Here is a 27785-nt window from a genome sequence, read left to right on the forward strand (position 1 = left end):
TCTCACATTTGTGCACTGCTTTATTGCCTTTGCACAACACCTGTAAGGAAACGGGTCGAGTCTTACATGCATTATGAAGAAACAAAGGTTGAATATCCTGTAAACAACTTGATTTGGCTGCAAAATATATACTCAAATAAAGATTTTTAAGACCACCTTGTTTCTAAAGCATCTCAAAATGAATTGGCCTTCTTTGTATAATCTCCAGACACGCGCCAAGTTCCAAAACAAATCCTTCCATTTGTCACCCATCTGTATCTCTACAGGTGAGATTTTGCCATCCATTGTTCTCCTTTTGCCTCACGTCACCCTTGACATTGATTCTGACTTTAACGTGACAGCTCAGGTAAGGTTATTCAATTACAATAGCTCCAGGTATTGGGGAGAGCAGTGTATCATGCATTCATGCATAAACATTAATATGCAGAATACATATCCGCAGGCAAACACACATGCATACAAAGTTCACGTCCTGCTAGTCTCTCTCTGAGCTCGTAGATCTGCTACACGAAGGCTTCACCAGTTTGCAAAGCTTGTGGAGAACTAGAGGAGAGTGAGGACATCACTTCCCTAATGCGAGTATGTGAAATGATACTGAAACTTCCTGGAAGCAGCTTCTATTCCCGTCCACTTCTGTGAAACATCTAAATATATAGAAACAGGCTACCCGTGCATGAAAGAGGTGAAACTGTTAACACACAAAGCATAAATGCTGCTTTCCAGTACGACGACAACATCAAAACTAAATTTCTTGAGCCATGACGTAGTCAAAATTTGATTTGTAAAAGTGCATTTAAATATGTATGATAGAGAGAGAGAGACAAACAAGACATTTTATTATAGGAAGTACAATAATACTCAATATGATCTGACACTAAGCAACCAACAGCAGAGTAAACAATCTGCTTTCCTCTTTACAACAGCGCGCATGTGCCGACTGTGCATGAATTGTCATGTACACAACGGTGCCAAAACACTTGTGGTATCGTTTTTTTGGGGGGTTTTAAAACAAAAAACAATGTCCGAACACGCAAGTACTCCGTTAGCCTCGTATTACACACTACAGTAACGTGACCCTGCTACCAACTAGTGCCATGGTGTAAACATGTGATGCAAGCACACCCTCTTGGCTAAACACTGTTTGCACACGGTGGAGAGCAGGAAATTCAACGCCATCTATAATTATTCCTCCCCGAGTACCACTCTCAACTCTTTCTCAAGGCAATAGAGTGTGCGTGTGTGTGTGTGTGTGTGTGTGTGTGTTGTGTTTATAAGTGCATTAAAGAGTATTGCTGCTCTTCAGGCCCTCTGCAGCAGTCAACAAATTATAGAGCGGGAAGACTTCCTGCGGGAATATATTAGACCAGCTTTATATGTAGTCTGCTTAAGGTTAGCCACCGCTGTCAGCGTGGAGGCCTAACTGTATGAATGAGTTTAGGAGAGGGGAGGGGAGGGGGGGGGGGGGGATTAGCTCGACTGGGGTCTGTTTAAAACAAGCCAGCTGGATCCAGTAGCCAGCCTATTAAATCTACTGTAAACCCAAGAATGTAGTAACGCAGCGCTTTGAGAATACAAATCCCGCATGCATAATGATTTTGTTGATAATTACTTGTAGGCGCTGTTCTTTCTGGCACGGCTGTCGGTGTATTTGAAGGAATGTTAAAAGCCATAAAACAGGAGACATATTTATGTTGCGGTTTTGTTCACCGGCCACAAAGACACTCGGATTTTATTAATTAGCCAAAACTGAGTCCAAAAAAAACCCTCCTGCTTTACAAGCTCTTAGTGATTTTGCAAACATAAAGAGCGACTGCAATTATTAACCCTCATTAGCACACAAATTCTATCACGGAGCCATTGTTTTGTTTTTAATTAAAAACACCCTGAAAAAGAAATCAGAATCACTGTAACAGCGTCGCTGAATGCAGCTTCTTCAGATACCGCATGAGCTCACGGGGAAATAAACTCTTTGGATTTGTCAAATAGCCTCATTCCGAGTTTGACACATTTAATACAATATTATAAATAGTTGTTCTTCCTTTGTGTGCGCACATACACACAGACGGAGCACTTACGTAACAGAGGCTGACTGATGATAGTCTGATACGAGAAAACAAAGCCGAAGGCGAGGGCTTGTAATCTCTGTGTGTGTGAGCATGTGTGTGTCTGTGAGCATGTGTGTGTCTGTGAGCATGTGTGTGTGTGTGAGCATGTGTGTGTATGTGAGCATGTGTGTGTGTGAGCATGTGTGTGCATGTGAGCATGTGTGTGTATGTGAGCATGTGTATCTGTGAGCATGTGTGTGTATGTGAGCATGTGCGTTTGTGAGCATGTGTGTGTGTGAGGATGTGTATCTGTGAGCATGTGTGTGTATGTGAGCTTGTGCGTCTGTGAGCATGTGTGTCTCGCAGCGTCGGGGGTAGTAGTGCATTACTGCAATCAGGTTTTTTTAGGTACTTTCTCGAACTTAATTTGATTCCGGGTTTGGTTTTTTTCGTTCCTCAAAATCTATTTCGTGACACATTACTAACTGGGGATAAACAAACATAGTTGAGACAACCAACTGGCTATTTTCATCCCGAGGAGGAGAAGGAGCTGAAATATGTCAGAGGATGCTGTCCTTTGGATTAAACGTGACGTATGTCTGCTTCAGATTAAACGCAGCAACGGTTTGATTACTGTAATGTACAACGCTTCAAATCTTCAACTTCATGAAACGCGCGGGCGACGCGATGTCCGCGTTTTTGTACCGATTGTAATGACTTACAATGTTGGATCATACTAAGAACTTTTCGTGCATGTCGTTTATTTTCCGATTGAGATTGTAGGCTATCCAAATATAGCTTCAATATCACGGCACACGACTATATCTGCCCGGCACAAACTTCTGCGTCCCTGAAGTCGGCGAAGGGATGCAACAGACCGCTTCACTGCAGTAATGATCTAGAAATAAACAGTAGGACCTTGACCCAGCTGAAGTTTGTGTATTATTAACTTTACCATCTTTATAGGGCACTTATCTACTGTGGCTTGTGTGTCATGGTTTGTTTTTCCCTGCTTAACGATCCGCGTGCATTACACAAAGTTCAACATATGCAAAACATTAGGTATCTGTTGTTTCCATGGAGGTACAAAGGTTGTAGGAAGGACTAATATATAAACTGTGAAATAAAGTAAGGCAACAAGTTAGGTATTCCTATATGTATTTACTTTATACCTACGAAATACCAAATACAGAGTCAAACCAAAGTTAGTCATCTGTGCCGTTTTGTCCCGTTTAGTGGTCATTGTGCATGGACACTACTGGTCTTTAGTGCGATTACAGGAACCGTGGAACCTTTCTTAAGGCTTAAGGAGCGTCTTTTAGGTCATTACGATATTATCGTGTATATTTATTATATGCTCATTTGTACCAACGGGGTACAATATATCAGGAAAACACTATCGGTGGTCAATAGTTTCCTCAAAGACCAGAGCATTTGATCATTTAACAGGAAAAAACAAATGTCCATTAGTCTTCTATCTTATCAGTTGATTAATATAAAGTTCATTAAATGTCCTTGCTTATATCCTGCTCCATGACATTGAAACAGATTTGATGGATATCAAAGTGAAAAATCACGATAAGCAATGTTTTTTTTAAAAGTACTAAACGTATGATGTCATTTTAGGAAAAGTTAGCGATTTTTAGTCGATCATTGCTCAAAATGAACAGTGTTTGCTTAAAGGCCAGCAGGGCTCACGCTACAATACACTGCTCAGCAAAGCATTCACTGTCCAGATTTTGCGACAGACAAGACCAAGATCAGCTCGAAAAGGACCCGAAGAAAAAGCCCATTAAGATCTCACATATTACCAATGTCTTCACAGTCGATCGTTCATACAAATCCTTTTACAAGTCGGGTGCTGTAGCCTCTGCTTTTGCCTCTATACAAGCATGAAATGTCAGCTTTAAATTTGAGAGTGATTGAGTTTCAGCATGTGTCTAACAAGCAAACAACTGGCCTTTTCTTCAGAGGACACGATGCAGTGTTTTTGTGTCTGGTGCAAAAATGCAAATAACCCTCGGCTAGTGTTTCTGCTGCATGCACTCGGGCTTAGCAGCCATGCCTGAATAATCACTAGAGTACAATACAGTGGGCTTATCTCTGGGATCATATTGGAAACAATCATTTGACTCTACCACAGCATGAGCAGGAATTATACGTTCATCCTCAGAAGGCTGGGGGACGAGGGGGCTGTGCTACAGAAAACCTGGAGCTCTAAAGCCATAATGACGTTAAAATAATACAGTGTGAGGCTGTATTCTGCTCCGCACTGAACAGCACGCAGACAGAGTTAATGACTACTTGGGGAACATAGTGGAGCGTTTAACAGCCTCATGAGTTGGTAGAGAACAAAAAACAGAGAGGAGTGAACTGGACTTAATCTCATAAAGGTGACATAAAGTCCAACTCTAAACGGATGATAACGTTGCTCCGTAACTGCTCGATGTGTAAATGAAAAACTAAGTACCTCGTAATATCGGTGGTAACTCTGAAGCCACACGTCTAGGATCAATTCCCAGTAGAGTTTCCTATTCTTTTGTGTACAGCGTGAGCCGCCCGTTCACTGGACATAAAACACAGACCTTCCTCTCTGTTCCTGTCCTCTACTGAGGACATTAGTCATCAAAGAGAGGGATCTCCTGTAAAAAGGGGTCGTAAAGGCCGACACCACATACCTTTATCCGATGCACTCTCTGGTGCGTCATGCTAACTACCGGTGGCTGAGGCGGCTAATGGCTGCATTACAGCTTTATTAGTGTTGTTAAATGATGGCTTCTTTCCTTCAGTAGATCATAAAAACATCCTGTGGCCGTTGAACTGCACGAAAGCAAAAGGTAGCGCTCCACTTTTCGGCTCCTCTGCAAAAACTGAAAATACACATCTGTGCCATAATGGTGAGGGAAAACTCATTATTTGACATTGAGGATTTTTGTATCGTACGGTCTTCTTTTTCAGACTTTAAGTCGGACCCTGAATGTGTTGGGCGTGCAGCTGTGAACGTCATTATCCGATACCGCTGCAGTTAAAACTCTGGGTTTTGGATCCGGGAGAAAATGAGCGACAAAACTCCCTTCAGTTTCTCTCACAACTATCAGTCACACGTCTCATTACACGGCTGCCCCATCATACCTCATGTCTCTCTCTCTCTCGCTCTCTCCAAGCCCCTCTTCCCTTTTGTACTGTCATTCAACAAGACCTATCCTTTGATAAGCTGACGTCCTCATCGCGAGCGTGAAACCACTCGGCTCCTCTTCTCCCCTCCCTCTCCTTCCTGTCTCCAGCGTGATAGGCAACTTCCTGCGCTGCAGCCGGTACTGTACCTGACAGCTCTCAGCTCTCTGTCCTCTCTCTCTCTCTCTCTCTCTCTCTCTCTCTCTCTGTCCTCTCTCCCTTCTCCCCGTTTACAAACAGATAACCCTTTAATCCATCAGCTGCTTCTCCTCGTTCCAGAAACAGGCAGAGCTGCCTTTCATGCTGTCATCTCCCCTCCTGCTTTCTGCTCTGAAAACTCGCTTAACTCTCGCTCGCTCGCTCGCTCGCACACACACACACACACACACACACACAGCGCTGCATTCCTCTCTCCTGACAGATGCCAGGTAGGCGCCTTTGATCACACCTCCTCCCTATCGCTTCCTCTCTGTGATCGGAGCTTTCACAAAGAGGTTGACGCAGGTTTACCTCGCATTGGCTTCCTGCCGCCTCTCCCTCTACTCTTTGTCTCGCTTCTTCACATTTCAAAATGGCTGTTAAAAGAAAAAAACCCCGGGGACAAATGAATTAACGTGCCAAATGTGAGCCGAAACTGAAGTTAATTACTGTACAGTGCTGTACTCTCTCACACACACACACACACACACACACACACACACACACACACACATATACGCATGCCCCTCCCACCCCAAAAATAATTGTTGACCGGATGCGAGTTTAATTGATACTCTCATATCTAACTCTTGGAAAAATGTATTTCCAAAATGACAAATGACTCCTTGAACATAAAACGTGGTTTTTTATGTGGTTTTAGCATCTGAAACCGTGCGAGTGGATCCCTTAATAAATCATTAAAAGCCAGATGGTAATCTTGTTTTAGGCCGGACTAAACAGGCCTGACTGTTAGCTGTTTGAAGAGATGATCATCTGAGGTCACTGGACCGCAAGTTCCTCATTTCTGTTCTGCTAAACACAGACATGACAACTGATGCATGTGCACACGAATGAAATGCTTTCATATTTGCATATTTTGTATTTCCACTATTACTGCCAAAACACATTATTAGTGATCAGACTTCACAGTACAGTATTACATATGTATCTAAACTTGTTACACATTTTTTGTTTTTATTATGTGTTTCTGTTTGGTTACGCAATCACAAAAGGACAGCAAGTTTAGGTTACAAGTCTGCCATATCACCTCAAAAGTGTAAATGTCGTGTTCACAACTTGTTTCAGCTGGCCCCTCATGGCCAAAAATCCCCGGCTACAGCAGGTTTAAAACCCCCCTCACCTGTCCTCATCTGTGGAAACTACTGAGAATAATAGAAGAACGCACAGTTTGCACTCGTAACCTAATAAGGTGTTAGACAATAGCACAGCCCACCTCCACCGCAGACACATCTAGTGGGAGGTTTGAAAACTCTTAATAAATACTTTCAGAGTGAGAAAGAAAACACAAAACACTGAGTGACATGATAAAAAACTAAAGGAACATGTTGGAGAAAAGACCAACAGACAGAGAGATTTAACAGTGAGAAGAGAGGAAATAGACAACAGAGATTTAAGAGAGTCCTGTACCACACATCACCTCCAAAGTGCTGATGCTGAACAGACGCCATGAGAGTGATGACGAGGTCTGATGCTCAAGGAGGACAGAGGAAACGCTGACATTTTTGGAGGCGAGCCCGTGGGACTGAGGGAGGAAACGAGAGCGGGGGACTCAAAGAGGGAACAACGAAGGTCAGAGGAAGCGTGAATGTGAAATCCACTTAGTTCCTTCGGCCATCCGCTAACTACTTGGTGAATTACAGTCGCTCGTATACGAGCAATAAACACAAACATCAAAAAACACTCAAAATGCCTGCTGAGGCTCTGCTTTTGAAGCTGTGGGGCGAGACGTGAAAAGGCCCTCGTACGCTTCAATCGATTCTCCTCTGATCCCTCCGTCAGCGTCTAGACCGCCGGTGCCCTTCCCCCCCAAACACAAGACAAGAGATATAGAGGATGGTATATAAATGGCATGAAGAAGTATAACGGACTGTAGTCGATCTAGTCGCAGAGCTCTGATATACATTATGAACAACAAATACGTCTTTAAATCAGCTGGAGGAGAGCCAGTTACGTTAGCAGCACCGGAGCTAACAGCTAACATACGGAGGTTCCGTATCAATCTACAAGCTCTCCAATACATGATCACGCATCACACGACACATGACACAGATTCTCATTTCGGATCTCACGCTCGTTAAACAGCACAGTGCAGAGTTACACGATGTCCTCTGTACCCAAAATGTTCCTTTCTCTACTCTACGAGCACCATGAATGGTTACATCAGGTCTGTGGAGGTACAACCGATTGTTGGCTGGGAAGCAGAGAGAAAGACTGAACTAGAAGAACCTGTTCATTCAGCAAAAAAAAGGTTGATGATACAATACCGTTGAACGGGAAAACTGTGACTGAAAGAAAACATGTAAGCAGTTAGCAATGGAGTTTTAAATCTGTGTTACGCGTTTGTCTGAATTTCCGTGCGGTTCTGTTTCCCAAATTCAACAGGAACTGTCCTGCCTGCTCTTCTATATTCTGTCTGTTCAGGCTCTGGGGGGGGAAATAAATACAGCTACCAGCAGAAACACAAACCAAAAGGCCAACCGGCCACGTGTCGGCATGCTGCTGGTGTGAAGGGACCACACAGAGGGTGGATGATCCCTGATGATGGCTGTGATGAAAGGACCTCCTGTCCTCGACCTCCTCCCATTTGCTCTGCAGCAGCCCTGTCTGCTCCCTCCTCCTCCTCCTCCTCCTCCTCCTCCTCACTCTCCCTCACTTCCGTCACAGTGTGTCTCGCCAAAGTGGCTTCCTCCCCCGCGTTTTCCCGACCCCCCAGTATGCGAAAGCCCTAGAGTCGAGTAAAGCATCCCAAAGCCGTTCTCTCCCTCCCAAGAGAGTCATACACACTATGTGGTGACCTCTCCCCCTCCCTCCTTACACGGTTTCTACATCCTCACCCTGTCAAATCCTCTTTCCTAGGTGGTCTCCCCGGTGTGTGTAGCTGATGCCCTGCAGCTAGGATTAACTTGATTTGTAACCTTTCCGGTTGTGCTTACTTAGCACTTCTCCGTGCTGTTCATGTGTGCATCCTTGACATTAAGCATTAGAGGTTAGATTATTGAAATATATTTGTTATTTACACCTTAATTGATTTTATGCATTTTTACATTCGCAGCTGGCCCCCATTCAAATTTAGAAATATATCTTGTGAAGAAAGTGCTGCAACGCTGAAATGATTACTCATCGATCAAAATCTGTTTACAGAGAACAAGTTTGAGAGCTGATTAATCAGTTCAGCCACTTACTAAAGTGACGTCACTCACAGGTTCCAGCTTCTAAAATGTCAGAATGTGTTGCTTTATATAATATTTAATACGTTTGGGATCTGGACTGCAATCTGGAGTTGTGCTCTGGGATTATTCATCAAAAAAAATAATCTCTTTGTCTCGTATTTAAGGGTTTTGCTGGAGAAAGACAAATGTAATGTCATATTTTCTACCAACTGCCATGATCCTGTGTGTAATACTGCTGCTGCCAGGTGGGTTTTCAGCCTGACATGAAGGATTGTGAGTTGAGAAAAACATTTTAAGACAAAATCCATTATTCTAAGTGAATGGTTGGTCGACAAATCCAATTCTGAACCTCACATCCTGACAAGTTGTTGATTTTCTTGATGGTTTTCACCCCATTGACGAAGCACACTGCGGTTCCAAAACTCATTCCCTTTCCATTACCATCGTTGTCCCCGTCCTCAGATACTATAAAGGCTCAGCAGACATGGAAGAAACTGATGTAACATGGGACGGAGAGAGAGAGAGAGAGAGAGAGAGAGAGAGAGAGAGAGAGAGCATCGACATCAGAGTAGAAAGGACAAACGGCTGGGAGACAGGAGTTACATCCACAATGCTGCGTTTTCTTTTTCTCCCCCAGAAAACAGTACTGCCCTGCAGTCACAACTCACGTAACGCCATGTGTGTGTGTGTGTGTGTGTGTGTGTGTGTGTGTAGCAGAGAAAATGTGAGTGCGTGTGTCTGTGTGAGAGAGAGAGAGGCACACAGATAGAGACTGCTGGCAGGCTGAAATGCCCTCGTGCTGGAATTTACCAGATGGCACTGGACAGAAACAACCAGGGGTATTACTACCCCACACACACACACACACACACACACACACACACACACACACACACACACACACACACACACACACACACACACACACACACACACAGAGTGTTTTCAAGGCCTATTCAGGAATGAAGAAGCATGCAGTGACAAGAATAAATGCTGGTTTACATGCAATGAATGATCTTAAAGTGAGCAAGTGTAGTAAGTAAACAGGAAAACATCAAATGTATTAGATGTATTGTAGATAGTTTTATATCGTAGATATATGAAGCACTAATAATAACAATAATAATCCACCAACAAGCCCACGTTCACATTTAATAAACAATGTATGTGAAATGAATTGAATAAATGTTCCCAACAGACACAAACATAACACTGTCTGCGTTTGCAGTATGTAAGACGTGCGTCTATGGGGGTTTCCTCTTTGCTTCCCTTTTCATTGTTGTCTTGTTGGAGATCTGAGCCACTTGGTATGTTTGTGTTGTGCACAACAGGAAGAAGGCAGCCTCAGTGGAGCCAACCGCTTACACAAGCAGCAACAGGAAGCGAGGACGAGGAGGGTGGCGGCTGGGGACCCAATCAAGATCTTTTGACAAACATTGTTCCACTCCAAAGCGGGGAAAAAAAAAAAAGGTATATGAATAATACAGATGACATAACCAGCCAAGGGGAGCCATAATCGAGATGTTTACAGCCAGGCTAGATATTATAATTCCTCCTCATGAATCCACCTGAGTTCCAAGCAGAGTGCCTGCAGAGGTAGCTTAAAAAAGGTCAAGACCACTTTGAGAACGAAGCACACTTTGGCTTCACAGATTAAGCCCGGTTTATGCAACACTGTGACATTTAGATTAAAAATTAAACAGGACCGCTGTACCTGCCAGCTCTGAGCCTTAATGGTTCTAGTGAGCCTTTAAAACAACACTGTACTATGAACTGTAACTGCACCGAGATCAGCTGACGGGAGCTTTTCTGTGCCATTCCGTTCAGCTGGAACTTAGCTGAAACGTGCCAGCCTCACTCATGACCAAACATCTGAGCTTTTCAAACCCGCTCGCCTCGAATACAGAATGTAAGATCAAAAGATCAAATGATCTCCGGCGCGGAGAAGCCACTCCACGAAGAAATGTGTAATTACGCTAAGCAATAGGTCGCTATCCGATGTCCTCTTTGTGAGTCACAGTTCTGCTGGTTCCCTCAAGATAAACCACTGCTTCCTCATTACAAGAAAACAAGAAAAAAAAAAAAAAAGAAGCCTTCGATCATTCTAGTGCAAGGTCCAATGCCTCATTACTGCTAGCTCATTCAGATAGCCTCAGACACACACACACACACACACACACACACACACACACACACACACACACACACACACACACACACACACACACACACACACACACACACACACACACACACACACACACACACACACACACACACACACACACACACACACACACACACACACACACCAAACCCCTGCTGGGATCATTAGCGATATTCACAGTCAGAGAGCTCCATAGCATTCAACATGCAATGACAAATTTGTGCAAGACAGCATGAAGGCCAGATATACCCTCTCTCTATGCTCGCCTTTTCTCTCGATCATTCACACACACACACACACACACACAGTCCTTCCTGTCTCTGGCTGTCTTTTCTATCTTCAACTCTTCTGTGACTACTTCCCTCCGACATCTCCGTTTGTATCGATATCAAACAAAAGGCTAACATCTCCCTATTGTTACCTCTGGCATCACGACAACGTTTCAGCAACAAGCCAAAAGCATTTCCTGACAATCGTCTTTCACCCTTTCCATTTCCCGCTCACAATTACAGCACGGTCACATCCTGCTCCACATGAACTTGGCAATCTTTCAGCATCGGAAACACTTGTGCAGCAAATACACAGGAGTTTGTCTTTGTAAGTCTAGTGTAAGGTTAACAAAAGTAGTATATTTACACTGAAGTTGCAGAAAAAGGATTTAAAGTGGTTAACACAAACAATAAGTTTAGGTATAATAAGCATATGAAGAATTTGCAGGATTATTGGTGTCTACACAGACTGTTCACAAACCTCTGAAAGCTTAAATACTAAAGCTGGCTCACATTATCAGCTGAGGATTAAGTTAGTTTAGTTAGCGCTCGGTGTCTGTGACACACACGCTTCTGGAGGACGACCTCTGGAGATGGTTGATGGAAGCCTGCGGACCTGCTGGTTCCTTACTCGGATTTGGAAATTTTGTCCTCACGACACACGACACGACCCTCCTGGATGATGTAACTATCCTCTAGGTTTATGTGATGGTCTTAAGTTTTAATTATTCAAACTTTGTTACTGAAGAATCAGGTTTTGTCCAACATTTTGCCACGGTGGCTGGCTCTAAATACTACATCACCCATCAATTTGAATAATTGAGTCCTCATTTCAGTTGTTTGGCAAGCAAAATGTCAAACATGTTCTGGCTGCAGCTCCTAAAATGTCATGATTTCTTGCTTTTTGTTGGTTTTATAAATCACACAAAATTCAATATCTTTAGGTTTTGGACTGTTGACTGGACAAACCTGAGGACGTTGACCTGTGCTCTGGAAATTGTGGAGATTTGTTATTTTTTTCCTGACATTTGAAAGAAAAAACACAAAAATAAACAGATGAATTGACTATAAACACATTCCTAAGTTGCAGCACCTATAGCTATAATAACATGAAGAGACGGTCAAATATTCCGCATTGCAGAGTTGGGAATACAAAGGTGATTCTCTAATTACCACCCTCAACAGAGTAAAAGTCTGGGTTGAAGGCATATATCAGCTGGTCTGGAGACCGATGAGGCCTGACCTTTGGATGACTGCTCCGTGGCTAATGTCTGCCCTGTCTGGGACCCAAAGAGTCTCAACACTGCTCCTCTAATTCCCGCGGTGCGTATTCTCTGTCTGACTGCGCCGGCACATGACGTTTGAATATTGGGACAGATTCGCGGACTGATTTATAAATGGCAGCCTGTCCCGAAATGTATCAGGAAGAGGGAGTTTATTCTTGTTAGCTAGCTGCCCTGACGCACACACACACACACACACACACGCACACACAAACAGTCTGTGCTGGCAAAGGCGAAGCTCTAATATAAATGTCCCCTCGGCTGGAAATTGTTTCCAGTGCAGCTGAAAGGCTCCTTTTAGTGAGCTAGTCAAACACCACCCCTCCCCATCGCTTATTTCTCCTTCGCACACTTGCACTCTACTTCTACTCAGCACTCAGACTAACGGGGAAATGCAGTGTTTTCACTTGAGCGCTTTTGTTTTACCTCTATTTAAATGGCATGTCGGAAAATGACAGCGTATGGAAAGACCCCCCCCCCCCCCATTAGAAACATATTATCCAAAATAGGAACACACAACCCAGGAACTCCCTGTCTCCATTAATGAGTCACATTAGTTCACATTCATGATTGGCAAAGAATAAAATATCGCTTCACACAAGTGCCTCAGTTGATATGAGAAACGCAAATGAGCAGAAGGTTAAACACACGGTTGCTTTCAGCGACTGAGGACTTAAAAAGTTCAGCAAAGTGAGCTTTTGTGTGGCCGCCCATGTTCCTCTCTGTGTGTCACTCTGCGACCCCCTTTTCTCAACACAAGTTTCTCTTCCTCCTTTGCGTTTCTCTATTCAGCCAGCACACAGCTTCCTCTGGCTGTCATTTCTTCAGTATGAGGAAGCAGTAGCTCATCTTCTCCTTTTTCTTTAGACAAAAATAAAGTTGTTGTTGGGCTCATTTGGTTTAACTTGAAGAGTCAGGACCACAGCGAACACGATGTCTTCGGTGTGCTCTCTGAGATTTGTCCACCAGAATTATACCCCTAATTGTGGACAAGGCTTTCTTTCAACAGCGTCATATTGGAGATTTTGAAAAATACAATCAATGAACACAATTTGTCAGAGAATGTCCCACACTTTTCGGTGACTGGTAAAGACTAACAGAGATTAGCAGATAGAGACAACAGATACAAGGGACCCAATGGGACAGTGCCACGACGCCATTGTGCGTAAAGCGAGGACGTTTAAAGCTCTAGTTTGTGTAGTGGGTGTTACTCCTCTGGCAAAAGCCAGCAGCGAACACGTCACACTCAACAGGAAGAAGCGGTTGTGCTTGAGCTGGTTTCTTTTTTCCACCCATGCAAATGTGCACGCGCATAAACAAAACACAAGAGTGGCACACAGGCTCTAGTTAAGGACTTCGGCACTCACACCCACTCGTCTGCGTCATGCTCTGACTCTGTAACGCAGGGCATCAACATCTGAAGAGCGTCCTCACTTCTACTTCTGTCCCGAGGTGTTCCTGCAAGAACCCGATGATCAGGAATTAAGTTATTAGCGCTGTGAATTTGGTGCTCATTACATGGCTTTCTCTGCTTCTGGGATGTTAATGTTCAACTGCACCGGCATCAATAGTGTAGACCAGAGGTTTTCTCTTGAACCAGGGACCTCGGGAGCCCCAAAAAACAGTGAAGTAGTTCAACACATTCCTCAGCCTGAGCAAAGCCATACCTGCCAACAGTGACTGCTGAAAGGAGGGGGGGGGGATGTTCCAGCAGAATAAGCCCTTATCCCAACACGCACAGGTTGTATTTCTTAGAAACCCTCTGAGTCACTCACAGAGCGATTCAGTCTTCTAGCCGGGCGGATCAGAAATACAAACCAACAACAAAAGGAGATTGGGTCGCACTTTCAAGCCTCGTGAGTGAAATCTAATAGCGAGCTTCACCCTGAAGATCTAATCTTGGTGGTTATTATAGTTCTCTAGAGAGGGGGGGGGGGGGGGTCTCTACGCACCTCACCATTCGATTCAGAGGGCTACGATTATAGATTCATCTTGATGCATAACATTTTTGTTCTAAATAAAAAATAAAAAAAAGACAAATCCATTAGCCTCTATTCAACAGAAGAGATGTGTCAACCTGGAGGAGTACATTTCCACAAAGAGAACCAACAGGAAAGTAAATTAAATTGGCAGCATCCTCGTAGTAAAAACACAGAATTCCGCATCTTCTGAGTCATTTGACAAATCCTTTACAAAACGCTCTAGTTGTCCGTCACACGCGTGTGTGTCGTGTATCACACAGCCTGTAAGTGAAATATATTGCATCACAATAATAAAACCTGAACTTCAGCAAACGAGGTATATTATACAGCAGCCTTGCAATATAGTAACATACCTACAACATATTGTAGGTATCTTGCATCACCGAGAACCACCAAAATCAAATACGTGATTGCATAGGCACCGCCCCCCAGAATATAATAATAATAATTATATTTATTGCCTCCTGTACGTTTTATATTTCTGACATAACATTCTTCTTCACCACCATGAGCAACATGACCCCCCTCAAACATGCATCTACAGAGCACATTGTGATGAATAACTGATCTGCTGGACATGAAAGACTGCTGACAGGTATGTACAGCAGGTGTCCTTATTCATACAGGACATCACATGGATGCACATGCACAGACACATGCCACACTGAAGAATACACAGACTAACAGTTACGTAAGCAACCAATGGATGAGAGCTTCTCCACAGGACTTCCTGTTGGTGTGGCAGACATGCGTCAATACAATTAAATTGATTCTACGCAATCACTGAAAGGCTGCCGGACGTACACATCAACAACATGCTAATGCTTGATAATACCAGCAACTGTCACCCGCAAATATGAAATGCTTTGCAATCCTTCTTACAGAGACGAGGCACAGCCTCACAGCCTATCAATGTACGCTAAACATCCATTCATTTCTCTGTTATTATTATTATTCACCAATTCAGTGTTCAGTAATACCTCTAGCGACTGGGTATTAGATATGTTAGCTGCTGCATTACACAATCTGTCAGCACTTCAACTCTGAGTCATCAGTTTCCTGATGTGCTTGAAATGAATATGAATAATCGAGCACAGCTCCTGCATCTTCAGAGCCGCCGTCAGAACTTTCCACTGCGCCCGCGAGGCCTCCACGTGACTAATGTCACAGTCGATAGATCAACTCCTGCGCCCGGGCGGGGTGATGCCATCCCGATCTGTGAGTCAGACTCGCTACACATGGCATCTGCAACGGCACAATATTCACTGACAATGCATCATCCAACTGTCAGGGTTCAATAGTGTTCGTTCTCCCGCTGAATGTGTCAATCAAAGCCGCCCCGCCGGAGGCTGAAGACCAGCCTGCCGACCTCTCTCCGTCTCTTGCTACTCGATGTCATTAAGTGCTGAGCTAAGCTCGGGACAGGGAGAGGGACAGGGAGCAGCAAGGACACCCCAGCCATTGTTCTTTGAAACGCAACCAGCACACCGCTGACCTCCGACCCCAACCTTTGACTCCTTTGTGTGTGTCTGTGTGCCTGTGTGTGTGTGTGGGTGTGTCCCCGAGGGGACTCTCTTAACAATGTGGCAATGAACTATAAACTGCTTTCAAAGCACCATAGTTATAATTAGCCACACAGAGTAGCAGCGGTAACTAGCTTTTACTAATATCTGAACCCATGGGCCGCATGCGGTGCAGGTGCTGCTTGACTAAATGAAGGAATGATGAGAACTGAAATATTGAAGGCATTTAAAGGGTTAACTCGTTCTATCGTACCTCCTGGTCTGGGTGAGCATTGGGGCTGTGATCAACGCGTACTCACCACTGCACTAATGACAGGGTTTCTTGATTACCACCCACAGAGTGTGCACGAGTGTGTACGTGTGCGAACAGTGTTTATTTCTTCACATCACATCAGTATCAGATGTGTGCCTGTTCAACTTCAGTAAACACTTCTGAACAGGAGGAGAAGTAACAGTCATTTAGTTACCACTTTGGGCTTTGGCGTCATTAATGGTTAAGGTATTAACTAATGTTTTATACGTCAGTTATGGGAACAAAGACGCTTTGTTCTGACAAGTTCTTGTTGCTGAAGCAAGAAAAAGGAAATTTTGAATTAGGAAAACTTGTAGTAAGTTTCAAAATTTCAAGGAGACATCCTCAAATGACTTGGTTTTTTTGACTGATCAGCAGTTTATCCACATTTGAGAAGCTTGAAACCACTTAATTTTTGGCAATATCACATTGAAATAGTTGCAAGTAATGAATTAATTGACTAAAAGTTTCCGTGGATTCTCAGTCTCACAAGACCTTTCTGACCCAAAAGTTCTTTTAATGTAATACAAGTATTAGTAACTTAATAAACATGAATAAAGGCAACAGCTACAACTGATGAGCCCTCACAATGAAGTAGAGCCGCCATGTACTTCCCTCTCTCTATAGGTGTGTGTGTGTGTATGTCTCTACATCCCGTGTTGTCTGCCGCGCTGGGACGTATCGAAAGCGCTAATGTTTTGAGATCCACTCTCTGCTCCGCGTGGGACTCTCAGTGTATTTATTCAGCGGCTCTTATCTGCGCCGAGCTGCTTTTTTTTTTTTTTTATTCTTCTCCTGCTTCTGTGCCTTCTCTTGTCTCAGCATTCGTCGTTACACACCAACCCTTCCTCACACTCCAGACTTTCAGATCAAAGCGTCTCGCTGTTGCCATGGGAACAATTTCGAGCCCCTGTCAGCACTTCTGAGGTCCACCCGGAGCGAGGCAATTAGCCCCCCCCCCTCCTCCCCTCCTCCTCACACATCCTTCACTCTTCCTATCCCATCCTCCATTCTCAAGAGGCATGACTGTTCCTTCTCCTATTCTTTCTCTCAGATTCATTCACCCACAATGTTTGGCACCGGCAATCTCCTCCTACTACTCGCTCCCACTGTACACAGCCTTTATAAGTGTGTGTGTGTGTGTGTGTGTGTGTGTGTGTGTGTGTGTGTGTGTGTGTGTGTGTGTGTGTGTGTGTGTGTGTGTGTGTGTGTGTGTGTGTGCGTGCGTGCGTGCGTGCGTGCGTGCGTGTGTGCATACACTTGCTCACTCCCCAGACGGAGCGAGAGTTGATGGAGGGGAAAAAAAAACGAAGAGTGCATCTGCTGCTGATTTCCACCACATAGCAGGAGAGCTTAAATGCACACAGCTGATATTTCCTCGGGGACGGAGCGAGTTTGATGTATAGATTGGGCTAAGCCACAGAAGAACAGCTAGGCTCTGAAGATTTTCCACTGGCAGTAATCCTGAAAACGTCTTAACTCGTGTGCAGAACTTGACCTTTTATGTTTCTGCTGCAGGCTGATGTTAATAACGCGAGCCTGAAGGAATAAATACACCGTATAAAACAATGCTGGAGAGTCGTGCAGTTGGACATATTAATACTTTGCCGTTGAACTTTATGCCCCGGCGCTGGCGAGAAGTGATGCGATAATAACGTGATACTTCCCCCCCCCCCCAAGGGAAATTCTCCGAGCAAAAGGCTGAGCTATAAACCAGCTGGCAGGGAGTCAGCGTGTTGCTCAAAGACACTTCAGCAGGACGGCTGGAGGGCGTCTACCAAACTCCTCTGAATGATAATCGTATAGCACACAAGAAAAAACACCATAAAGGGCTATAAACTGACCCATAACACTGCGACTAAAGGTCCGAATACGAAGCCTCCCACGTACACAGATAGTGACGGAACAAACAACTTTCTATGAACCTTTTGTTATTTAGCTACCAGTCATAAGAGGTCGGGGAATCCAGTCCAGGGAATCCAGTCCACTGAAAGTCTTTGCGACGGGCTATACTTAGATGCTTTAGCTTCGACCGGACCACATGTACGTAGAGGCCGGCTCACCTTCCACACGGTATTATCCCAACGACATAATGGACCTGCTGTTCAGGGGATCACAGACTCAGGACGCAGGAGAACAGCCACAGTAATCTCAGAGCCGACTAGCAGCGAAGATGACAGACAAGAGGGGGAAATGTCACGTCTGAGCCGAGTTAAACTCATTTCACACGCCTTTTAATTTGCAGAGTAGCTCGCCCAAACGAGGTGCTGACATAAATCTTTATGATGAGAGTTCGTAACACAGTCAGTAATCTAGAAATAAAGTCATAAAGGGATGGTGTCTTTGGGAAGGGTGTGGGGGTAAAGTCACCTGATGGTGACCACAGACTGAAAGGTCATAGTTTGGCCTCCTTTAAAAGCACCACTACATCAGTAGGTGGGACATGATGGGGTTGTAGTAGGCAATTAAATAACCGGTCACTATGCACTTCAGAAGAGCACCTCGCCTTCTGCTCAACTGCTTTTCCAGCTTTGCTTTCTGTGACGCTGGAGGTTAAAAGTTTTGTAATCCATCGCAGTGAGAATCAAGCCAGCGACTAACTTTCCAGTTACTCATTTAGTCCATAAATTATTCTTTTTTTTTTTTTAAATACCGACAGAAGCCCATCACAAATTTCCCCAAAAGCTCAAGTTGACATCTTCAAATTGTTTTGTTTTACCGACCAACCAAATGTGTTCAATACAGAGTTCCATAAAAGGGGAGAAAAACAGGAAATCCTCACATTTCAAGAGCTGGAACCAGCGAACGCTTGCTTGATAAATGGCTACTTGTCATCAAAACTGGCAATAAATCTCCCCATTGAACTTATTACTATAAAACGTCACCGTTTCACCTCTAATGAACATCAAGTCTGCCTTCATTTAGTCAGACTTCCGTTAACATCCTGATGCAATTCAATGGAAACTTTCACATCTATCCGGGAGTTAAATATTATAAAGTTTAATACTATAGAGAAATCAATGGGAGCCAATGGCTACCTGGAACTCTAGGAAAAATCCATCGTACAATACATACATACATTTAAATAAATGGTCAGCAAAATATAAAAGTATGCAGGAGTTTAAGTTAAGGAGGTAAAACTTACAAACACTGATAAGAATAAAGTTAAAATGCCAGTTTCAGCGATGTTCTCAAATAAAATAAATAAAACTACAAGAACACTCTCAGCCCTCTGAGGAAATGAATGGATGTAAATGGTTAAGTGTGAAATCCTCTCACCATGTCCGCTGGGGTGCTGCTGCCCGTCATCGTGAAGGTTTTCCTCGGAGGGGTTCACACACACACACACACACACAGAGAGAGAGTCACACAGAGAGAGAGAGTCACACGAGACAAGGAAGCAAATATCTCCTCTTTTCGTCTCCCTTGTAAGAGCTCAAACAAACGTCGCTGTTGTTGTTGTTGTTATTTGGGTTTCGAGCAGCAAACAAAAACACCACGTAATCCCGGTGACTTTCTAGTCTGGATGTGTTACGACGCTTTCTTCCTCTCTATTGCACAATCCGCCCGTTGATCATTTCCCACACAAATTGGGACATTTGCAGGTTTGGTAAATGTGAGCGGGACACACTGTGGACCCGAGGGCCTCCTCCGACCCACCAAACATCAAGAATATCCGGCTTTAGAGAAAGGTGCCTACGCCATGCGAGAGAGAAAAGCCCAACACTGCTGGCACATCCGGACACGGATCTTTTTTTCTCTCTCTCTCGGTGAAAAAGAACAAAAAAAATATCCGCAAGGTTACCGGTTCCTCTGATAAACTTAAACACGTCCGCCGGTCGGTGCGAAAGACTCGTCACGCGGCGAAATCTGTCGGTCCTTCTCTTTAAAACGGGAGTTTGTTGTGATTGTTGTGAGCCTAATGTTACTGCGTCGCTGTACCTTTACGTTCAGCTGTCAGCCTGCCTCTCAGAACTAACGTCAGTGTAGCAACGGAAACACACGTGGGACTTCCGGTTGTTCATTACAAAATAAAACCGCTTTGAGCTTTCTTGTGCAGTATGCGCATTCTTCTTTTTTTTAAGCTTTTTGGTGATTGTATTACTTTATTACAAGGACGTTGGTAACACTGCACAGAGTACACGTATGCCCACTGACCACAAGTGCAAAAAAGCAGGAAAGAGCAGAGTAAGCTTATGCATAGCATAAATATAATAGGCCTGTATAGAATAAAAAGTAAGGGGTAGATATGAATACCCTAAAAAATACAGTGTGGACAGTGTGAAATGAATATGCTAAGATGTATTACCTTTACAGTATGGACAATATGAACATGTGCAGCAGGCAAAAATATATTGTGTAGGTACAAGTAATGGCATATACTTACATGTACTTGTAACTACATATAATAAAAAAGGTGTAAGGTTGGGTCAGCATTTTCTTTCTCAACAGAACAAGCAAAGTGCAAAATACTTGGCTCGCATGTGACCGACAGCCTCCAGGAAGTATTCAGATAATTTGCTTAAAGGAAAGTACCTACACCTCTCTTAAAATAAACTGGTCTGCTCACCCTCACTCATATAATCCTCTTCTGTCCTGCAGGCCTCAGACTGCAGCGTTACCTCCGTTTTCTTTTGGTTCCTTGTGTGCACCTTACAACTCTCACCACCTAATCCCTCATGCACACCTTACATTACTCATGTATACTGCTATTCACACTGCCAGCCTTTTCAATATTTGGCTATAGCTTGAATTCAATTGCTTTTGTTAAATAAATTACTTTTGTTAAACCATTGACATGTGGCTCGCCCATGTTTGTCATGGCTCATAAGCCAGGTTGTGACACCATTACAAGTAAAAGTCCTAATTAATAAGTGTAATACATAAGTAAAGGTACAGAAATATTGGTAACAAGATGTACTTAAATTATCAAAGGTTTGAACATGGTCGCCCTGTCAGTGTTACATTATTGTATTATTCAATCATTATTATTGATGAACATAAAACAATACATTTTTAAATGAAAATGTTATTCATTCCAACATGTTCAATACACATTTGATAGAAGGCATCGTGTTTAAGGCGTATTTAGATGTTACATTTTAAGTATATGTTTTATTTTGAAGTCGGAATTACTTTATATCCGGGTTGAGTGTTTCTCAACGTGCTGCTTGATGCAGCCCCTTTGAGAACATGGCGGCAGTCCCCAGATGGGTGGTTGAACAAGGAAGAGAGTGCTGTAAGTAGTAGGAGCATGAGTGGGAGAGAGTGCAGCTTAGGCTGGAGGAATGACCGCACACACACCCCTGTGAAACAAGCAGCTGTAAAAAAAAAAAGAAAAAGGGGGGGTGGGGATAATCAATTCCTTACTGGGGAAATAAGAAATTGATGACAGACTGTTGTTAGTGTTTATATGCTACACCTCATCCAAACACAATAATTCATCTTTAACTGTCTTTTTTTGCAGCTGTAGAAGAGTCTTAATCAGGCCTTTTCTAACAAATAACAATATGATACATTATTAACCACTAAGAATACTCTAAAGTGCCTGTCATGTCTGGAAAGGTTAAAGATCAGGACCCTCAGGAACAGGAAAGGTTAAAGATCAGGACCCTCAGGAACAGCAGATCTGGATTTAATGTCCTTCAACTTGAGTCTTCTGGGATTCACAGTAGCACTCAAATGGGACTGTTTACAGTTGTATTTGCAGTCATGGACAGTTGGTCCATGGGAAGGGATCAGTTACTTGGAGAGTAAGACACGGGGGAAAGGCTGTTCACCCCTGTGTAATGACTTAATCAATAAATAAGCAAATAAGTACCCAGGACTGCTTGTGCTGTCATGGAAATGCTGAAACAATACAACAATGGACTTTTTTAAACAGCCTGAGAGACTTTTGGGTGTGAATAACTGGTTTTATTGGATATATCAGACATGTCCTAAGTATTACATTTATTTCATACAATACAGTAAGTATTACATGGATTAAATACAGTAGTAAGCATTATCATTAAGAGTGTGTTTCATAATATTAGTTCAAAATGGTTGTGATGTTATTTATAGCATGCATCATATGTAATATAATATCCTGTCCTTGGTGAAGTGCTGTGCCTTGTGTGTGTGTGTGTGTGTGTGTGTGTGTGTGTGTGTGTGTGTGTGTGTGTGTGGGCCCTGTTTTCGTCAGAGGTCGAGATGCGTATCGGCAGCAGGTCTGTCCTCTCTCTGGTAGACTGAGTGAAATCTATTGTGGCATCAGGAGTGGCTTTTCTCTGAGATCTACAGGATTAACTACCTAATCTCCCCACCATAAAGGGAGAGTGAAGAGGGGGTAGTGAGGCTGAAACACACTCTCACAAACACACACACACACACACAAAAGCACAAGTATGCCTGCACAAACACACACACACACAAGGTGTGAATCTGTTTTTGTTGGCTGTGTTTTAAAAATTAAGGTCATTGTATGATTTCCGGCTACCAAATAGGGCAGCAACGAATGACTGTTGTCGTTATTAAATCATCTCTTGATTATTTTCAATGTACAACGATCAATGTTGAAAAATGTTCACAAGGTGACGGTTTTGTCTGACCAACAGTCTTTAACCAAAGGAAGTCAATGTGATGATATAAAACAGAAATTAAGAGCAAATTGTCACATTTGAGAAGCTTGATAAATGACATAAACGATGAACTGGTTATCGAAATTGTTGTTGATTCATTTTATGTTGCTCGACTAATCAGTTAATCGATTTATCGTTTCAGTTCTCAAACAAAGAGACACATATCCTTTTGTTCACATATATATAGATATATATGTATATATAGAGTGTGTGTGTGTGGGTGTGTGTGTGTGTGTTCCTTCCGTCCTCAAGGACAAATTTCAGACTAGTTTAGAACAGTAAATTAGGGACGGCTTGTCCAATTAGCAACAAAAGTTGTGTTCCCATTTAAGAAAAAGCTCATTTTGAATTCATGAATAATTAATGAGAAACACATGAATGAATGTGTTAGACTCTGTGTAGACTCTCTAGGACTGTGTAAAAAAAAATCTTGGGTCAATGTTCAGCGAAAATTCAACTTAAATCTTAAAAATGTTGCTTCTTCCTGCTTTCATCAATGTACATATATACACAAATCTTTAGAGTTCAAGAACATAACAGTAGCTACATGTAGTTGACGTCATTTTCTGACTCGCTGCCATCTCATATCTCCCAACCAAACCCAACATGTATCTAGATCAAGTGTGTGCATATGTACACTGTGTGTGTTTCCCTCCTCAGTACCTGCCTGTACTTGCTCGACAGTGCAGGTCTGTGTAATATGAGCCACCACGTCACCTCTACAGTCCCTCGGTTCTTCTCTTTAAGGTCTGCTGATCAAATATAAACGTTACATTTTGTGTAAAGACAATACAACTCTGTAATACTTTTAAGCCTCTTGACTCTGTTCTCATTTAGATTTTCATCTGAGCACCTGCTGTGTCGCTCGGACCACACACAGACATGTAGTGCACGTGAAGCACATATAGAGATCACCGGTCATGAAAAGGAGTTTCTGTGTTTGAAAGGTCAAAAGGCATGATTAATGTTGCTTAACCGGAATACGGTATCATCTTGCACGCTGACAGAGCAGAAGATGAACTTTGATCTATTCCTGTTTCCAGTGTCACTACAAAACAGTCGCTGCTATTTGGCTTTGAAGGGCAGCGTGCACAACACACTTGGTGGTTACCACTGCTCCGTAAACACCGATGCTCAGCATAGCAGTACTTATGCCACTGCCTCTCTATGTTTCCCACAGATTATTAACATGCACGAGTGCCATCGGCTATTCTGAGATCTTGCAGCAAGCGCAAAGGTTAGTGTTGTAAACCAGCGACGCAACGCAACACCCAGCGCGACGCTTCACGTCCCCCGACTAGGAGGACGATTCAGTTCAGCTCTCCCAGAGGAGTTTGAGCGATTATTTCCCCACCACAGTTTTATGTCCCCTTCCTGCTCGTCTAATGTCCCTCATGGCCGTCAGTCACTGACTGAGAGAGATCAACAACGGGAACACTGGCAGTCTTAATCTGAAAAAGTAAAGTCACTTAAATTATAAACAAAATCTCACTTTCCTCGAGTGGTATATAACCACTGAGATGGTTTGGGTTTTAAGTGTGCTATCTTATTTTGGTCACCCCTCAAGACTCTTTTGAATGACTCACATGCCTCGCTGTGACCAGTTTTCATATAGGGACTATTTCTTCTGTAAAGTGATTGACATGTCTATACTCTCTGTTATGACTAAATACCTGCAAAACAAACTGACATTCCCGTCAGCCTCAGCGGCACTTTGTGTTTAGTGCTAATTAGCATGCTAACAAAACAAATTTCAGATGGTGAACATTACACCTGCTAAACATCAGCATTGTCGTTGTGAGTAGTTAGCGTGCCAACGTTAGCATTTAGCTTAAAGCTGCGCCTACGTAGGCTACAGCATCACAGAGTCGCTAGCATAGTTGTAGATTCTTGAACTTGTTTTAACCTATAGACAAATACGGGTTGTAACCTGAAGTAAACAAACCGACATCACTGTGGTGCCACCTCACTTGCATACACATTTGGTAACGTTATAGTAGGGATAGGGATAGGGATAGGGGTAGGGAATTAGACTCAAGTGTCTAGCTTAAGCAATGGCTCAGTAGCAAAAAGTGTGCACGAGAGTCTTTTGGAAATGTTGAAGTGCCCTTTCAACCCTTGCCAATTAAATGACCTCTTACAGCTTTTGCCTGTTGCGTGGCTTGTTATTTACTGTAGTTTGTTCCACGAAGACCCAAACGTTCTAGGTTTATTGCTGATGAACAAGATTGGATGTTGGATGGCAGGGTTAATGTTTTCAACCCAGATGTAAATGTTTTCATAAGGATGGCAGCCTTCTTGTAAAGCGATCGCATATATAATTTCAATGTTCTCATTTTGGGTGCAAAATGTATTTTTTTAAATGTTGCAGCACTACAGGCCTACATGGATGGAATAACATTACAGATCCGTTGGAGGTATAATTTTGATGTGGTGTCATGATTTCACTTTAACGTTAACCTTAATGTTAATATGGCATACTGATTAACAAGGAAATTAAAAAATATTACTTGGTTTCTGACTTTCATGTTTGTTTATGGTATTAATTTTACTTCCTGGCCGTGTACATAGTGTAGTAAAAATGGTATCACATTAGCATTTGTTGTCTTATGAATAAAGACTGAATAATATCTTGATTCACATTGCTCATTTACCTCTATTTATATTCAATTTAGTTCAATTGTATTTGTATAGCCTAATATCTGGAAACGTCCTATAATTTCACTGAACTGTAAATGAGCCCCCGGATTCATCTATAGCCTGCATTTGAAATACTCTCTCCTGTCGTCGTCATTAACAGCTCTCATGAACCGATTATTTTCTGTGACTGGCAGCTCTGGTACAATGCCACCAATCCTCAAAGAGCTGCCTTTATTACGCAGGATCATGTTCCTCTCAAAAGCAACAGTCTAAACCTGAGTTGGATTTGGCTCAGGTTTATCAGGAGACAGCCAAAGCCTGGGCTTATCTATAATGAACTGTTGTTGTTAGGATCAGGAGGAGGTGGGTGCTCCTCTAATCTGCCTACCTGTCTCACACTCAGTGGTAAATATACACAGGGATTTGTCCTGAGAGCCCTCTGATAGACTCTTTTTTCTGGAGGCTAAATCTGAGATACAAGTTGTATCTGAGATCTCAAGTTACTGCGTTTTGGGTCTTTGATGTTTTGAACAAGTGTCGAGTGCAGTTGGTGGTTTATTGGATGATATACTAGAAGAGAAACGACATTTGAATACTCGTCGTAGATAAAGCCCCCCCCCCTGCTGTGAAAACAATTTGTCCTCATCTGATGTTTTTGCCATCTGTCTGCTACAGAAGGGGAATAAAGTACATACTCAATGCTTGTATTTTGTCTCCGTGCACCTGCACTTGAGAGAGTAAATGCTTCTAGTTCTCTTGCTGTTTACCTGAGTGTGTGTGGGAGTTACTTAGCATTTTGTGTGTGTGTCTCTCTGTTACTGTTTGTACAACATGTCCTAGGGATGGTTTGTTCAGTCTCGATTACAGTAACTGGCTCTCCTGTTTAACCTGTAAGACCGTTTCTGTATACGTATAAGTTTGTCATGTTTTGAATTGTGTGTGTGTGTGTGTGTGTGTGTGTGTGTGTGTGTGTGTGTGTGTGTGTGTGTGTGTGTGTGTGTGTGTGTGTGTGTGTGTGTGTGCGTGTGTGTGTGTGTGTAAGAGAGAGAAAGAGAGAGAGAGTTTTTTTAGCTGCTCTGACATGTTTGTCCACCACTTTGGTCAAGACTGAAATATGTCAACAACTATTTGATGGATTGCCATGACATTTCTGTGGTATTGGTGGTTCCCAGATGATGTATCCTGATGATGATTCTCTGACGTCTCATTCATCCCCACCATCAGATTGGTGTATTTGGTTCAGTGTGAGCTGAATTCAACAATTTTTAGAAAAAACTCTCATTTTGTACTGACATTCATGCCGGCGATGATATCATAAAATCTAACAAATGCTTGCACTGCTTGCACCATCTATACATCCATTGTCTTTAACCGCTTATCCTGTTCAGGGTCGTGTGGAGATGGAGCCGATCCCAGCGGACATCGGGAGAACACAGGGTACACCCAGGACCAGGACAGGTAGACAGACCATCACAGGGCTGACGCAAAGAGACAGACAACCGTTCACGCACAATCTTTTCTTTAGAGAGAACAGTGATTCTCTTAACTTGCATGTGTATTTTTAGTTTTATTTTAGGCAGAGTTATATCACAGGAATAAAAGGTCCAGACAGTCTGTCTTTCTTTCTATCTGCAGGGACAAACAGGATGATTTTGAGAGAATGCGTATGACATCAGGAAGACACTTAACCTGTTAAATGATATTACAGAAGAAGCCTGTATGTATTTGAAGTAACTATTATCCCCATCCCTGCCTACTTGATGTAACCATAGCTTCTAGTGTTGTGATTAATGTCTCAGCCCTTTTCACGTCAGTAGTTGCAGTCAGATATTATTGTCACGCACACATTTTTAGAGCAAGCCGCAGGCGGTGCCAACCTCTGTGTACCGGAGTCAGCCTCCACTTCTTTCTTCACCTCCCCCTCTTTTGTTCTTCCCTTTTTTTCCTCCCTCTCTCATGGTGACGAGGCAGGTATAAAGTAGAGGGTGAGGCGGGCGTTATCAGCACTGGCATTAGGGCTACTATGTGGATGTCAGGCAGTTATCATGTCACAAAATAGCTGTGATTAGATGAGCGGTCGGTCTTCCCCATAGAGCTCAAAACAAAAACAACTGTTGGACGCCATCGACTGTGGCTGGTTCTCTTCAATGTTTATCGTTTGGTCACGTAACCACGTGACCTGGCGATACAAACAACAGAAAAGAAGATTCTCACATTCACGGATCATGGCAGTGATTGCAGAAGCTTAAAATAAAAACAAAGACAGAGAGAGGGCTAAACCACTCCAAGCTTGACTCACAAACAGTGTCAAGAACTAAATGTGAAGGGGGTGACACGAGGGAAGTTCCATTCAGCATTTCACACTTTGAACAACAACACATGAAAGCCTACACACCTGTGA

At 43.1% G+C, this 27785-nt stretch overlaps 1 protein-coding gene across 1 annotated transcript in view; it reads right to left on the reverse strand.

Annotated features, from left to right (window-relative positions):
• ubl3a (ubiquitin-like 3a) overlaps positions 1-20065 on the reverse strand; it is a 27272-nt gene extending 7207 nt beyond the window's left edge. Inside the window, exon 1 of the mRNA XM_079171473.1 lies at positions 19404-20065. Within this exon, the coding sequence (XP_079027599.1) occupies positions 19404-19433 (30 nt within the window). The 5' untranslated portion in view covers positions 19434-20065. The remainder of the gene's footprint in view (positions 1-19403) is intronic.
• Between the last annotated feature and the right edge of the window lie 7720 nt (positions 20066-27785).

The sequence above is a fragment of the Pholis gunnellus genome, assembly GCF_910591455.1.
Source record: "Pholis gunnellus genome assembly, chromosome: 13".
Classification (NCBI taxonomy): Eukaryota; Metazoa; Chordata; class Actinopteri; order Perciformes; family Pholidae; genus Pholis; species Pholis gunnellus.